At 50.3% G+C, this 14,396-nt stretch overlaps 1 protein-coding gene across 5 annotated transcripts in view; it reads left to right on the forward strand.

Annotated features, from left to right (window-relative positions):
- Positions 1-4,470: 4,470 nt before the first annotated feature.
- The window catches only part of TNXB (tenascin XB), a 55,397-nt gene continuing 45,471 nt past the window's right edge, over positions 4,471-14,396 (forward strand). Inside the window, exons 1-2 of one of the 5 annotated variants that reach the window (XM_046004129.1) lie at positions 4,471-4,993; positions 13,979-14,389. In XM_046004129.1, the coding sequence (XP_045860085.1) occupies positions 13,990-14,389 (400 nt within the window). In that variant the 5' untranslated portion in view covers positions 4,471-4,993; positions 13,979-13,989. The remainder of the gene's footprint in view (positions 4,994-13,978; positions 14,390-14,396) is intronic. The other 4 variants (XM_046004127.1, XM_046004130.1, XM_046004126.1 and 1 more) reach the window with 4 other exon arrangements.

Below are 14,396 nucleotides of genomic sequence, written 5' to 3' on the forward strand. Positions count from 1 at the left end.
TCAGCGACTCCTGTCCAGCAGTGCCTCAGGCCTGGCTCTGCAGGAGTGTCCTGGGTCAGCTAGAGGGTGTGGGCTGGGCCTGGGCTCAATGCCCAGATGACTGGACAGGGGCCGCCCGGGCCACAAGCCCAGGCCTGAAGGAGGAGGGGAGAACCTCACGTGTCCAGCCAGGCTCCCCCACTCCCCATTACTCTGTTTGGGGTGAAAACAGACTGAGTAACTATGGCAACCTGGAACTAGGGCTCCCAGGAACTAGGCCTCTCCTCCCTTCGGAGCGCAGCCCTGGCTTCTGGGTCTTCCTGTGTCCATGTCCCTCGAGCCTCATCGAGGCAGTGAGCGCAAGGATGAGGACTGGGGAGGCAAATCACCTGAGCTGGATTCCCTGCTTTACCTTTCATTAGTGGATGTCCTTGATGTGTAACTCAAACACTCTGGGTCTGAGATTCCTCACCAGTAGCATCAAATACTCCTGCATTCTTCTCAGGGTGGGTGTGAGGGTGAAAGAGGTCCACAGTGCCTGGTTCATGAAAGGCACACCTGTCCCTTGTCCCTTCCACCTGTCTACATTGCCCTTTTCTCCTCTTATTCCACTCTTACCCAGCTGGCTTCATCACTGCCCTGCCTTGCCATCACTCCCCCTGTCTCGATGGCAGTGCAGGGAAGTGCCTGAGGGCTGTCTCCGGCTGGGGGGCCCTGGGGTGGGGCCTGCTGTACCCCCCCCCCCCAGTGACAAGGGACCGCTGGCACTCTGGTGTGAACTGGCAATCGACTGTTGGCTGAGTTAGTGGAATGGGGGAAGGCATGGGAGGGGCATGGAGCCAGGGGGTGCAAGGCAGGTCAGTGTCTGGCCGCTGTATTCAGCCCACACAGATCCCAGGCCACAGCCCTATCCAAGGCCACCAGCCCCCGTCAGTTTGTGGCCATGGTCACTCCTGCACCTCCTGTCGTCCCCTCCTGTCCTGGGCCCACTTTGTCTTTCTGTTGAGCTGCTTTCCTGCCTCAGGATCCGGGCTTTTGTTCCTCTTATCACTCCTAGCCCATAGACTATCACCTCGCCCACTTTGCTCTAGATTCCTCTCCCACTTCTCTTTGCCCTCCTTCTGGCCAGGAGTCATCACCTTGTCTTTTGGGCTCTAGTCTGTTCCTCGCTCTTTTTCTGTTTTGCCCTTCCTCCCCACTGCTTCACTCTCTTTCCATTTATTTTTTCTTGTTCTTCTCATCTCCTGCTGTTGACCCTGTGCTCAACTCCTCCCACTTCATGCCACCCCCTCCCCAGTTCCCTTTGCACTACTTTGTCCACATTCCTGGTCCAGGACTTCCTCTCTTCTCCCCCGCTTCGGCCCTCTCCCCCTCCCTCCCTCTTCCCCAGTCCAATCGCCTGTCCTCTTCCCAGCTGTGGGGGCCAGGACTGGAGAGCCTAATGTTTGCCTCATCGTTCTGCTATGGCTTCTGGATACAGCACATCTGGATTCCGGGGCCCAGATGTGTGGTTGCCACAGCGACCTCCGTCCCTCTGGTAAATATAGGCGCCCACCCGCCCCAGAGCAGAGAACAAAACAATTGTGTGACTTTCTTTTGTCACGAGATAGCAATGTCCTCCCTCCTCCCTTCTCCCCACACCCGTGTCTCCAGGCGAAGGAAGTCTGAACCCTTCCTTATGTGGCTCTGTTGCCCCCTTTCCAGTCCTAGCCTCTTGGTTCTCTCCCATCTCTCATCTCAGGCTGTCTCTTCTCTCTGATTCCCCCCTCCCCACCATCTCCTTGGTAGTGGAATGTTGAGTCCCCCAGCTTAGACTTGGTGATTTCTTCGTACTTAATCTGCATAATAACGATACAGAAAAATGTTTTAAAGAGCCAGATCTTCTACCCTTCCTTCTCCAACAAGTTCTCCGAGGAGCCCCTTCATTCGTTTCTGCCCTAAGTCTTCCATCTTCCCAAGGCTGTTCCTGGGGGAGGAGAGAGTATAGGCTTTGGAATCAGAAAGCCTGGGTTGAGGCCCACCTTCTCACCACCACTAGCAAAGTCCCTTGGACAGGTCACCTGACGTCTGTGATCCCCCATTTCCTCAACCACAAAGTGGGATTAATCACATGCCTGTGCTCTGTTGGAAAGTGTTTTGTCAACGGAAGCCCAGTACAACTGTTTTCTCTCTTCCCCCGCTCTGGGACTGCTCCCTTGGATCACAGCCCCTGGCCTCTCCTTGTTCCTCTCTTTTCCTTCAGGTCCTTGCCCTTAATTGGCCTCATTCTTCTTTCTGTTCCTTCCCTTCTCCTTGTCTTTCCCTTTCCTTCCCATCTATACCTTTTATCCTGGATCCTCCTGAGGTCAGGAAAGGAACAAGGAAGTTCACTCAAGGATGGAAGCCCAGAGCCAAGACAGCTGGACTGAGGATTCTGAGACCAGCCAGAGCACGGGGACAGCTGTCAGCAACCCTGACCTATCTACCCATCACCTGAAACACCTCAGTGAAGGCCACCAGCTCTGCCCACTAGACCTCCCTGCCTCCATGCCTGGGGCTCCTTCCAGACTCCCTTTCTGCATCCTTCTCACCCAGTCCTCTCACAGTTCGATAGTGATAAGCATTAGGCACCTGTGCTAGGTCTCGTGATTTCCTGACAAGATGCAAACATATGTAAGATGGGAGCTTCTCCAAGAGCCTAAATCCAGGGGCTGAATCAAATTTTAGACAGTGATGACCTCCGAACCTCCAATTATGTCTGTTAAGCTTCCACTGGCTTCCTCAAGTACCTTGTAACCTTGTAAATGTTTGCAATCCCACTCTCTTCTCTGAGAGTCTGTTATCCCTTCTGTCCCTTGCCGTGGACTTCCAAAACACCCCATTGGCCATCCTTAGAGCTCTCACATCTCCAGGGTCTCCTGGCCACTCTGCAGGCCAAGTGTATTTATGGTGGCCATACTTAGTAAATAATAAAACCAAGATTAAGGCATAGGGCAAACAACAGATACAACTGTGGGACAGAATTACTGAAGTCTAGGGATTTAAGATGAAATACATCCTCTGTGCAGTCTGCTCTCCCCAAGAGATGCTGTTTCAGACCCTCCTTCACCCTTTCATGTGCTTTCCCCTCCCCACCCCCACCCCCCCAGGATCGGAGGGGAGTTGTCACCTATTCCAGGCCCTGGGGGCTTTGGGCCAAGGCAGAGGAAGGAAGCTGAGCCCAGTTCCGTCCAAGATGCTGACTTCATCCTCCCCATCAAAGCCAGGAAAAAAACAGCCACACACACACCCAGACACACGGGGACACCCACGCGAGAGTCTATACAAGCCTTTGCCCTCAGCCTCAGGTTACTAACTGGGTGCATGGCCGCCACACGCTGTGCCAGTGTGCCCTGACTCCGGAACAACATGGCCCTGCAACCAGGGGGTCCAGTCTGGGACACAGACACCTGTATCCAACTCCCGTGGCAGACTCAGACACATAGTTTCCTTCACGTCCCTTTCCCCATCACCTATGACGGGGCCAAGCCCTTCCCCAATGGTGAGGTTTGTAGTGGGGTAGCAAGGACTCTCCTAGTGAAACCTGGGGTGGGGATGCCTCACCCTGGGTATTTCCCTTCTGTGGCAAAATTCTCTTCAGCCCCTGGTCAGGGTAGTGAGCAACCGAGGGAAATGGGGCCAGAGAAACAGCCAGCGTCCTTACATGTTGGTGTGCCTGCTGCCCTGTCCTCTGAGTGTCAGTCTTCTTGTCTCTGCCTGAAGTCAAAGTGCTTTCTTCCTCCAGCCCCTAATTCTCCTTCCCCCTGCTGCTCCCCTGCAGGACCCAGACATTCATCCCTTTCCTCTGACTTCACCCTGCCATTCATATCCCCACCCCCATATCTGCCTCCCGCCTCTAGCTCTCTCTATCCCTAAGCCTCTCTCCTAAACCTCCTTCCTAACTTGCCGGCTTCCCTTCCCTGTCTCCCCTGAACCCCAACTTCCTTCCCAAGTCTTGTATATCCTGGTGTTCAGCAAAGCCCTTGTCTAGCCAGTACCCAAGCCTCATCTGCCATTTCTCTGGAATTTGCTGAGGTGGGAAAATGAAAAGGGGGCAGTGATCCCAAGCTGAGAACCGTCAATGGACTAAGCAGAACAGATGGGGAGAGGTAATGCCTCTCAATGGGGACAGGGCAAGTAGAAATAGAAGAGAGAAGGCTCAGGTGGCAACAATGGGACCAGGCAGTGATAGGTGGGACTAGGAGTTCCAGAGAAGGCCCACATTGGGGAGGGATTTGGGGTTGGGAAGGAGGTTTCCTTCCCCACCCCATCCCCCACTCTCTGCTCTGCATTGCTAGGGAGAATGGCAGGAAGAGAAAGAGCGGGTGCTGGGCAACAGGCAGGTGGGGCAAGATCCAAGCTGGAGCAAAGTGGTGGGAGAGGAGGTGCCAGGGAAGGAGGAGGGAGAGGGGCTGGCCATGGGCAAGGATGTTGTTCGAGAGGAGAACTTGGTGAGAGAGCAGGAGCATCAGGTAGGGAAATGGTGAGGGGAAAGGAGAAATGGCATAAGGATGGGGGATGTCAAGTTGAGCAAACATTGGGGTGGGAGGAAGAGTAGAAATGGGACAGGGAAAGGATGTGGGAGGTAGGACCAGGGATTGGGGGGCAAGACGAAGGTATCTGGGACTCAGTGATCCCAGACAGGGAGGGGAGGAGGGGTGGCATGCGATGACGTTGGGAGGGCCTGGCAGGGACTAGAGGGGTGGGAGGACCTGCCCTATCTCTGCTCCCCTCCCTGACCTCATGCTAGTCCTCCCCTTCTCCTCCCCCTGCTCGCTGCAGGCTCCCTCCTTCTTGCTGTCGCTGCTGAGATGCTGAGATCGACGGTTGGGTTGCAGCTCAGTGAGCCCCTGCTGCAGGAAACAAGCAAGGGTACCTCCAGGGAGCTCCGGCTGCCGGCTGCCGAAGCACGGTAGCCCTGCCCTATCTTGAGAACTCCCTTCCCAAGGTCAGGATCAGAGCAGGTGCAGAGGCACTGCAGTCGCCTGTTGCCCAGGTAAGGAACAGAGCTCTGGGAAGAACAAGGGAAGAACTGGGAGCAACAGGGGCTCTATCCTATCCCTACCCTGGCAGAGGTATAGCGGGAAAGCTCTCAGGAGAGCCTCACAGAGCAGACTTTCTGTCAGGACAGAGGAAATGGGACCTTGCACTGGGGACTAGACTCCCTGTGGAGGGTGTGTCTGGAGGGATGGGTCAGCGTGTGGTGTGTGTGGGGGAGATGGGTGTGCGCACGTGGAGTGGGGGCTGTGGGTGCCAGGGTTTGGACAGAATCAGTGGGTGGCAGCAGGGTGGAGGTGGTTATCAGGAGGTAGGACTCAGCCGTGGTCAGATGGGGGGAAAACCCCGGGCTAGAGGCTGAGGTAGGGGACAGCTGAAGCTCAGGAGGAAAGTGCTGGTGGAACCCCAAGTGCTCTGGTTGGAGCGGCTGAGCCAGAGCTCCAGGAAGGTGCCAGAGGGAGCCTCTAACCAGTGGGTTGCAGGGTCTGGGAGGGAGGTCTGGGGGTCTTAAGCCTTTAGGAAATGTTGAAATGGAGCAGAGTCAGGATTCCCAGGTCTGGGAAGGGCACAGAGCCTGCGGAGAAGATCCTAAAACTTGTTCTTGGCTGAGAGCTCTGCACCCATGACTCACGGTTCAGCGGGGTTGGGCTGACTGAGAGATGCCTCCAGGGGCACAGGGGCTCCGTCTTCCTTCCGTCCCAGTTCCAGGCTCTCCCTGCTTCTGTCCGTCTGAAACTCCCCCCCCCACTACACGTGACACGCCCTGGGTGGGGTGGGCGGGCCCCTTATCTCGCCTGGAAAGAATTTAATGGCTTGGAAACAACTGGAAATGGAACTGAGAGGAACTACTGGGAAGCAAGTCGGAAACACCGCAGCTGCCGGCTGTCCGCTTCCAGACCCCGCCCGCTTCCCCGCATCCCTGGCTCCCTCCTCCCCTCTCCTCTCTCTCTCTCCCTGCCTCCACTCCTTTGGGGACCTGGCACCTCAGTTCCTCAAACTCCCTTCCCTTTGAGTCCTGGTCACCCAGTGCAGCACCAGAACCTGCCTTGCTGTCCCTCATTGCCCCCTTAACTCTTCCACTGGGGGCCTAGAAATCCTTTCTCTTACTTTTTCCATTCCTCTGGCCCATTAGCTCCCCAGAATAAGGGACATCTGGATCCCCCAAATCTCTCCTTCTTGGCACCTCCTTACCTCCTGGTTCCAACCCAATATGTGGAACCCTCTCTCATCTCCCTCCTTCCTCTCATGGTCCTGGAATCCTTTTACCTTCACCCCTCATGTGGCAGGAGGGGCAGAGGGAGGCAGAGGGGTGGGGCCCAAATCCCCCATCTCTGGAACATCCCTCATGGAAGCCAGCCCTTCTCCACACCTCTTGGGACCAACAGTCCCTGATGAGCGAAGTGTCAAAGTTGGCCACCACATGAATACCAGGCAAGCTGAGTCACAGCTGGGATGATGCCCCCACCTCTGCCAGCCCTCCAAGTGTGGGGACAATGCCAAGGGTGTGAGGCCACATCCCCCCTCCCCACCGCAGAAAGGAGCCCCAGACAGCCATAGGGGGGTGATAAGGGGGAGATACAAGAGACATTCAAGTTTTTTCCTTTCCTAGTGCTGAGAGAAGAGGGGAATTCTTCCAAGAGTTAGAAGTGCAAAGCTGGAGGGGTGGCTGTGACAGGGCAGGAGAGGGGGTGGGGAGGGAGACTCTGGGTCATGAACTATGGAGGCTAGTCCTCTCCTCTCAGAACTGACTCATTACTTTCCCAATTCTCTCCTTCCTGTTACAAAGACTCTCTTCCCCTCTGCCCCAACCTGGCGTAAGATGCAGGATCCAATGGCCGTGGAGAAGGGCTTCCTGTTTGGTTCTCCTCACTCCACCTATGTTCTCTGACTCACACACTCCCCTCTGAGAACCACGAGAAATCGGCTTTCTTAGGCATCACCCAATGAATGCGTGTGGAGGAAACACGAAGAGGGGATTGTGTGTGCATGTGTGTGTGCGTGCATGCACACGCACCTCTGCACACATGTGTGCCTGCAAAATGCAGGCTAATTTGGATGGATGTGTGTATCTGTGTACCAGTGTGTTCATATTTGTATTTGTAGATGAGGGCACACTTGGGTGACTTGTATATGTCTGTGTATTTGTGTGTGCACACACCCCTTGGTTTGCATGGCCTTAGACACAGCATGAAAGTTTTTGAGAGTACCTCAGACCCACCTTGTACCCAAGGCTACACTCCAAGCTGATGTGCTGAGGGGCCCAGGGATGGGGCACTGCCTGCCTGCCAGACCTTTCTCCCTGGGCTTCTCTGGCCTCTTAGTGCGGAAATGCTCTTTCCCTGGCATCCAGCTTTCCTTCCGTCTCTCCTGGGCTGGTGGCTGTGTGATGGCTGGTCGCCCTGAAACTCTTTTTTCCCAGAATCGGAGGAGAAGTTTCAGAGTAGCAAGCCAGGAAGAGTGTGTGTGTGTGTGTGTTAGGCATCGTCCCTTCCCTCCTCGCCAGTGTTTTCACACTTGCCCTGCCTTCCTCTCTCTGCTTGTCTGGTCCCAAAGAACTGGGCAACCACCCACACCTCTGCTTAGCCCTTCACCCCAACTGAACCCTCCACATTCCACTGCTCACCACAGCCCCCTGTCCTGGCTCACCCTGAACATGTTTCTAACCCTGGTCTCCCTGTGCTCTCCAATCCTTCTCCCAAGGGATCCCATGAACTAACACAGCTGGGCACCAGCCCCCAGATCAGGAAACAGGATATTCTTAGCACCTCAGAATTTCCCTGCCCCACCCTGCCCCTGCTGTCACTACTCCTCCAGGAGCACCACACTTCTGACTTGTGACAGTACAGATTAACGTCATTTCTCCTCAGATTTCATATACATAGAATTTTTAAAAAGATTTTATTTGTTTATTTCAGGGAGGGAGGGAGAGAGCAAGCATGAGAGGGGAGGGGGAGAGGAAGAAGCAGACTCCTCTGCTGAGCAGGGAGCCAGACACGGGGCTCAATCCCAGGACCCCAGGATCATGACCGGAGCCGAAGGCAGACACTGAACTGACTGAGCCACCCTGGTGCCCCCATGTACATAGAATTTTACAGCATGTTCTCCTTTGTGTCTGGCTTCTTCTGCTCAACCCCTTATTGGTGGGATCCATCCCTGTTACTACAGACTTGTGGTTTGTTCCCATTGCCTTATTTTATTTTGCTGTATGAATAAGGCACACTTCATTTCATCTATTCCACTGATGTGAGATATTTGGGTGGTTCCCAGACTGGGGCTATTAAGAGTAGTACTGGGGCGCCTGAGTGGCTCAGTAGATTGAGCCGCTGCCTTCGGCTCAGGTCATGATCTCAGGGTCCTGGAATCGAGCCCCGCATCGGGCTCTCTACTCCGCAGGGAGCCTGCTTCCTCCTCTCTCTCTGCCTACTTGTGATCTCTGTCTGTCAAATAAATAAATAAACTCTTTAAAAAAAAAAAAAGAGTAGTACTGCCGTGGTGGGTATATTCCTGAGGGTGGGATTGGTGGATCCAAGTGCTAGCATATAGCTCTGGTAAATTTTGGGGGAATCATGCTCAACACTTTTCCAAAGTGCTTGTTCTATCTGGCCCTGACAGAATCCATACCCGGCCTTCTCTCTAGCCTGGCTTCTGCCTGAGCTGCTGTTTCTGTCCAACTTCCTGTCCCAGATACTGTCCGTGGTCCTAGCCCTGACCTTGGTCCTGTTCTTATTTCCGACCCTGACGCTAGTCCTCAGCTTAAATTAAACTTTTTTTTTAAAGATTTTATTTATTTACTTGACAGAAAGAGATCACAAGTAGGCAGAGAGGCAGGCAGAGAGAGAAAGGAGGAAGCAGGCTCCCTACCAAGCAGAGAGCCCAATGCGGGGCTCAATCCCAGGACTCTGAGATCATGACCTGAGCTGAAGGCAGAGGCTTAACCCACTGAGCCACCCAGGCGCCCCTTAAATTAAACTTTTCATTCACTCATATGGTCAGTATTTATCAAGCACCTAATACATGCTAGATGCAAGGATATGACAGCCAAGAAAAAAAATCGAGTGCCATGCCTGCCCTCATGGACCTTACAGTCTAGTGCATAAGATTGCATATGGGCAAGAAAACATTAAAATAATCCCACCAATAAATATATAAGTATAAATTGTTATACATGCTACAAGTGGGAGTTACATGACTCTTTTTTAAAAATCAGTCCTGTTACAGGGCTCTTTGATATAACATGTTAGGGGACCTGGGCAGGAAAGGTTCCCTGAAGAAGCAATGTGAGGCTGAGATAGAAGAGATGAGGAGGCCATGAGGAAAGGGAAGAGCGTTTCACACAGAGGGAGCACCATATACAAAAGCCTAGGATTGGGAAGGGCGTGAGAGACGTAAGGTCCATGGGACTGGAGTGGAGAGAAGGAAGGAAGTGTTGTGGGAGATGAGGTGAGAGAGGTCAGCAGGGGCCAGATGATGTAGGGCTGTTTGTCAGTGTTTGAAGGGGATTTGGAAGGGAGACACTGGAGAGTTTTTAGGGGGAGCGGGACATCCTATTGCCTTTATGAGAATGTCAGAGGCAAGAATAGAAGCAGAGGGACAAGCTAGGAGGCAAATGCAGTTATGAAGCAAAAGCTAGGTGATGGTTTGAATTCTAACTCAAAGAGAGAAAGAGAAATAGGGAAATTAAAGAGATGTTTATGAGAAAGTAAGGGAAATATCACAAAATATGGTGGCATTGATGGCAGTTAGGTTCCTAGGTTGTAATGCTGGATGAATGGTGGGGCCGTGAGCTGCAGTGGAGAACACAGCGGAGGAGGGAAGGGGTACAGGAAGGGTGACCATGAGTTCATTTTCAGGCATGTTGAATTTGAGGTGCCCAAGAAGAGATACCAAGTAAGTAGTTGTATACATCACTTGGAGTTAAGAGGAGATGACCAGGCTAGTTTATAAATTGGGATATAGTTTGGAAATTAAAATCCTGGGTCTGGGTGAAAGTACCTAGGTGAGTGACTAGAAAAGTAGGTCTCGACTTTAGCTGCACATTACAATCACCTGGAGTGCTTTTAAAAAATACTGCGTAGGGGCGCCTGGGTGGCTTAGTGGGTTAAAGCCTCTGCCTTCGGCTCAGGTCATGATCCCAGGGTTCTAGGATCAAGCCCCACATCGGGCTCTCTCCTCGGCGGGGAGCCTGCTTCCTCCTCTCTCTCTGCCTGCTTCTCTGCCTACTTGTGATCTCTGTCAAATAAATAAATAAAATCTTTTAAAAAAATAAAAAGACCCTGTTTAAAAAAAAAAAAATTACTGGGTAAAATTCAGTGCTTCCGTTACTCCAGGCACGTTTCAGGTGTTCGAGATCCACATATCCCTCCTGGCTACTGCACTGACAGCCGGATAGAAAAGGCTGTGAAATGGAAGATGTAGTCAACGGTATCCAGCGATTTTTGAGGCAGGTCAAGGAAGATGAAGACAAATGTCTCTCAGATTTTGTGACACTGAAATCTTTGGGCAAGCTTAGGGAGGGCTGTCTGATAGGTTGAAAGGAGTTGGGGAAGCCAGATGAGAGAGCTCAACTGAGGTATGCATGGGATGGGATTATGGGGAATGGAAACAGTGAGTACAGATAAATCTTTGACAACTGAAGCCATGAAGTAGAGGAGGGAAATATGTGCTGGCTGGAGGGAGTATGAGATTGGGGAAGGTTTTGGTTGTTGATGTTCAGAGAGAAAGCAAGAGAGAGAGCATGAGCACATGTGTGTGCATGAGGGAGGGAGAAGGGGCAGAGGGAGAGAGAAAATCTCCAGCAGACCCGAAGCAGGTCTCGATCTCACAACCCTGAGATCATGACTTGAACAGAAATCAGGAGTTGGATGCCTAACCGACTGAGCCATCAGGTGCCCTGTTGTTGTTTTTTTAAGATAATACTTTCATATTATGAAATGCACTATAAGGTGTATAGCTCAATTAATCTTTGAATATGTATACATGTGTTTAACCACCACCCAGATCAAAGTGCAAAATATTTCTAGTGATCCTGTCTTCTAATAGTAAAGATTAACTGCCTGTTTTTGCACTTCATGTAAATACCATCATTCACAAAGTTCTCTTTTTGCATCTGGTTTCGTTTGCTAGCATTGCGTATATGAAATCATCTCTGTTATTACGTGTAGCAAGAGGGTGTTTTCATTACTGTGTTTCATTGTGTGATCGTGCCACAATTTATCTGTTCTACTATTAATAGAACTTGTTTCATTTGGCTAATATGAAAAAAAATTCATGAACATTCTTGTACATATCTTTTGAAGAATATATGCAGTCATTTCTGTTGGATATTTACCAAGAAGTGGAATTGCTGGGTTATGGAATTGCTTTGTGGATACTGCCTAACAGTTTTCCAAAGAGGTTACACTAATTTATGTTCCTGCTTGCAATTCAGGAGAGTTCCAGTTGCTTCACATTCTTGCCAATATCAAGCAACAACATCTTTAATTTTAGCCATTCTAATGACCATATAATGGCATCTTGTTGTGGTTTTAATTTGCATTTCCCTGGTTACTAGTTTTGTTATACACCTATATATGATTGTTTTCCGTATGTTTATTGGTCCTTTTGATATATTCTTTTCTAGAGTAATTGTTTAAGACTTTTGTCAATTTATAACACTGGGTTGCCTGTCTTTTTTTTTAAGATTTTATTTATTTATTTGACAGAGAGAGAGACAGTGAACGAGGGAACACAAGTAGGGGCAGAGGGAGAGGGAGAAGCAGGCTTCCTGCTGAGCATGGAGCAGGGCACCAGGGCTAGATTGCTGAACCCTGGAATCATGACCTGAGCCCAGGTCAGATGCTTAATGACTGAGTCACCCAGGTACCCCTGAGCTGCCTGTCTTTTTTTTTTTTTTTTTCCTTTTTTAAAAAAAATTATTTATTTTTAAAATTTCTTTTCAGTGTTCCAGAATTCATTGTTTATGCACCACACCCAGTGTTCCTTGCAAAACGTACCCTCCATAATACCCACCACAGGGCTTACCCAACCTCTCACCCCCCACCTCCCCCAAAACCTTCAGATTGTTTTTCAGAGTCCATGGTCTCTCATGGTTCGTCTCCCCTTCCAGTTTCTCCCAACTCCCTTCTCCTCTTGCCTGTCTTGTTTTTGTTTGTTGTGTTGTTTTGCAGGGGTTTCTTATTTTATATTTTAATCCTCTCTCTCATTCTCAATCAATATCTATCTCTCTCCCAACCCCACTACCTCCCAGCATTTCTCATACATCTTATCCCAGGTATGACTTGTATTCTTATTCTCTAAGTGGTGTCTCTAGATGACCAGAAGTGATCAATTTAATGAGTCCTAATGTTTCCATCTCTTTTTTATGGTTAAGTTTTGTGTAAAATCTTTCATGGTTAAATTTTATGTGGTTAGGTCTTAAGAAATCTTTGCTTACTCTAAGGTTGTAAAAATTTCTCCTATTTTTCTTCTATATGATATTGTTCTGAAAGGTATTGCTTGGCCTTTGATAACTAGGTCCATTAGATTCACTTCAAATCAATTTCTATATGTGGACATAAGGTAGGAATATTTTTTTTTATTTGGATCTTTCCTCATTTATCAAAAAGAGCATCTGTTTTCTTTCCTTTTTTTTTTTTTAGTTTTATAGTAAGGTTTTTTTTTTGTAATTTCATTAACAGATAATGTATTATTTGCTTCAGGGGTACAGGTCTGTGAATCATCAGTCTTACACAATTCACATCACTCACCATAGCACATACCCTCCCTAATGTCCATAAACCAGCCACCCTATCCCTCCCATCCCCCACCCCTCCAGCAACCCTCAGTTTGTTTCCTGAGATTAAGAGTCTCTCATGGTTTGTCTCCCTCCCTGGTCCCATCTTGTTTCATTTTTTCCCTCCCTACCCCCCATAACACCCCGTCCTGCCTTTCAAATTTCTCATATCAGAGAGATCATATGATAATTGTCTTTCTCTGATTGACTTATTTCACTTAGCATAATACCCTCTAGTTCCATCCACGTTGTTGCAAGCACTCATTCTCTTTTTAGTTGCAGTGCCACCTTTGTCATTTTATCAGGTGACCACACATGTGTGGGACTGTATCTGGACGCTATTCTGTTCTATCTATCTATCTTCGCACATTTATCAGTTTCGATATTTGGTAATGTAAGCACTGAGGAAGAAGGATTTTCCCAAACAACAGGAGATACTTGAGCTCCTAGAAAAGCTGACAGAAGGATTTAGTGGAGAGTGAGGGGTTGAATAAAAAGAGAGAGGATAGTCTTCACCTAAGAAGCCAGTAGGAGCTGGATGGCAGGTGCTTGTGGAAGGATTGGCCTTGTACACTCATCTGCTAATCCGTTCAACAAGAAGGTGTTGGGCAGCCCCTGTGTGTCAGACACGGGCATACAGCAGTGCCAGGACAGATGAGGTCCCTGTTCTCATATTGGTAGTGGGAGAAAGAGAATAGACAAGGACCCACAGGAACAGGTGATTCACGCAACAGTAAATGCCATGAAGCATATGGGCAGGATACTGCCACAGAGTAATGGAAGCCCATTCCCACTGGGCACCAGGGAAGGTCTTGGGATATAAGACATGTGAGGTCTCATTTAAACCAAGATGGAGCCAGTCATGAAGAGCATCCCAGACAGAACATACGGGTAAAAGGCCCTTAGACTAATGTAAGCTTGTAATATCTGTAGAACAAACAAAAGACCAGTGTGGATGGAAAAATAGAGACAAAAAAGTGGGAGGGGGGCAGGGAGCTGGGTAATTAAATGACATCAGAAAGCAAGGTAGAGACCAAATTGGCCCAAGGAGGCTATCCCTTAAGTTTGGGCTGAATGTGGAGTTTCCCATGCATAGGAGTTGGTAGATTAGTCATGGGTGGTGGAACTGTGGGTGTGTATATTGGGGGAGGTGGGGAGCTATCTTGTCTCCTTCTCCATGAAGCTGCTCACATGTGCCCTCTCTCCCTGCAGCCTCCTGAGTGATGCCAGCCCAATGGTTCCTAATCTCCAGACTGGCCCTCTTGGTACTGCTGGGCACAGTCAGAGCAGGCCCTTTCTCTCCACGGTCCAATGTGACTCTCCCAGCCCCCCGGCCCCCTCCCCAGCCAGGGGGCCACACAGTGGAGCCAGTTGGGGGAAGCCCTTCTTCTCGGCTTTATGAACACACCGTGGAAGGAGGGGAGAAGCAGGTGGTTTTTACCCACCGCATCAACCTGCCACCTTCAGCCGGCTGTGGTTGTCCCCCGGGCACGGAGCCCCCCGTTCCTGCTACAGAGGTACAAGCCTTGAAGGTCCGGCTAGAGATCCTGGAGGAGCTGGTGAAGGGGCTCAAGGAACAGTGCGCTGGGGGATGTTGTCCCGCTGCAGCCCAGGCTGGCACAGGTGGGTA

This window comes from Meles meles, chromosome 5 (assembly GCF_922984935.1).
Source record: "Meles meles chromosome 5, mMelMel3.1 paternal haplotype, whole genome shotgun sequence".
Lineage (NCBI taxonomy): Eukaryota > Metazoa > Chordata > Mammalia > Carnivora > Mustelidae > Meles > Meles meles.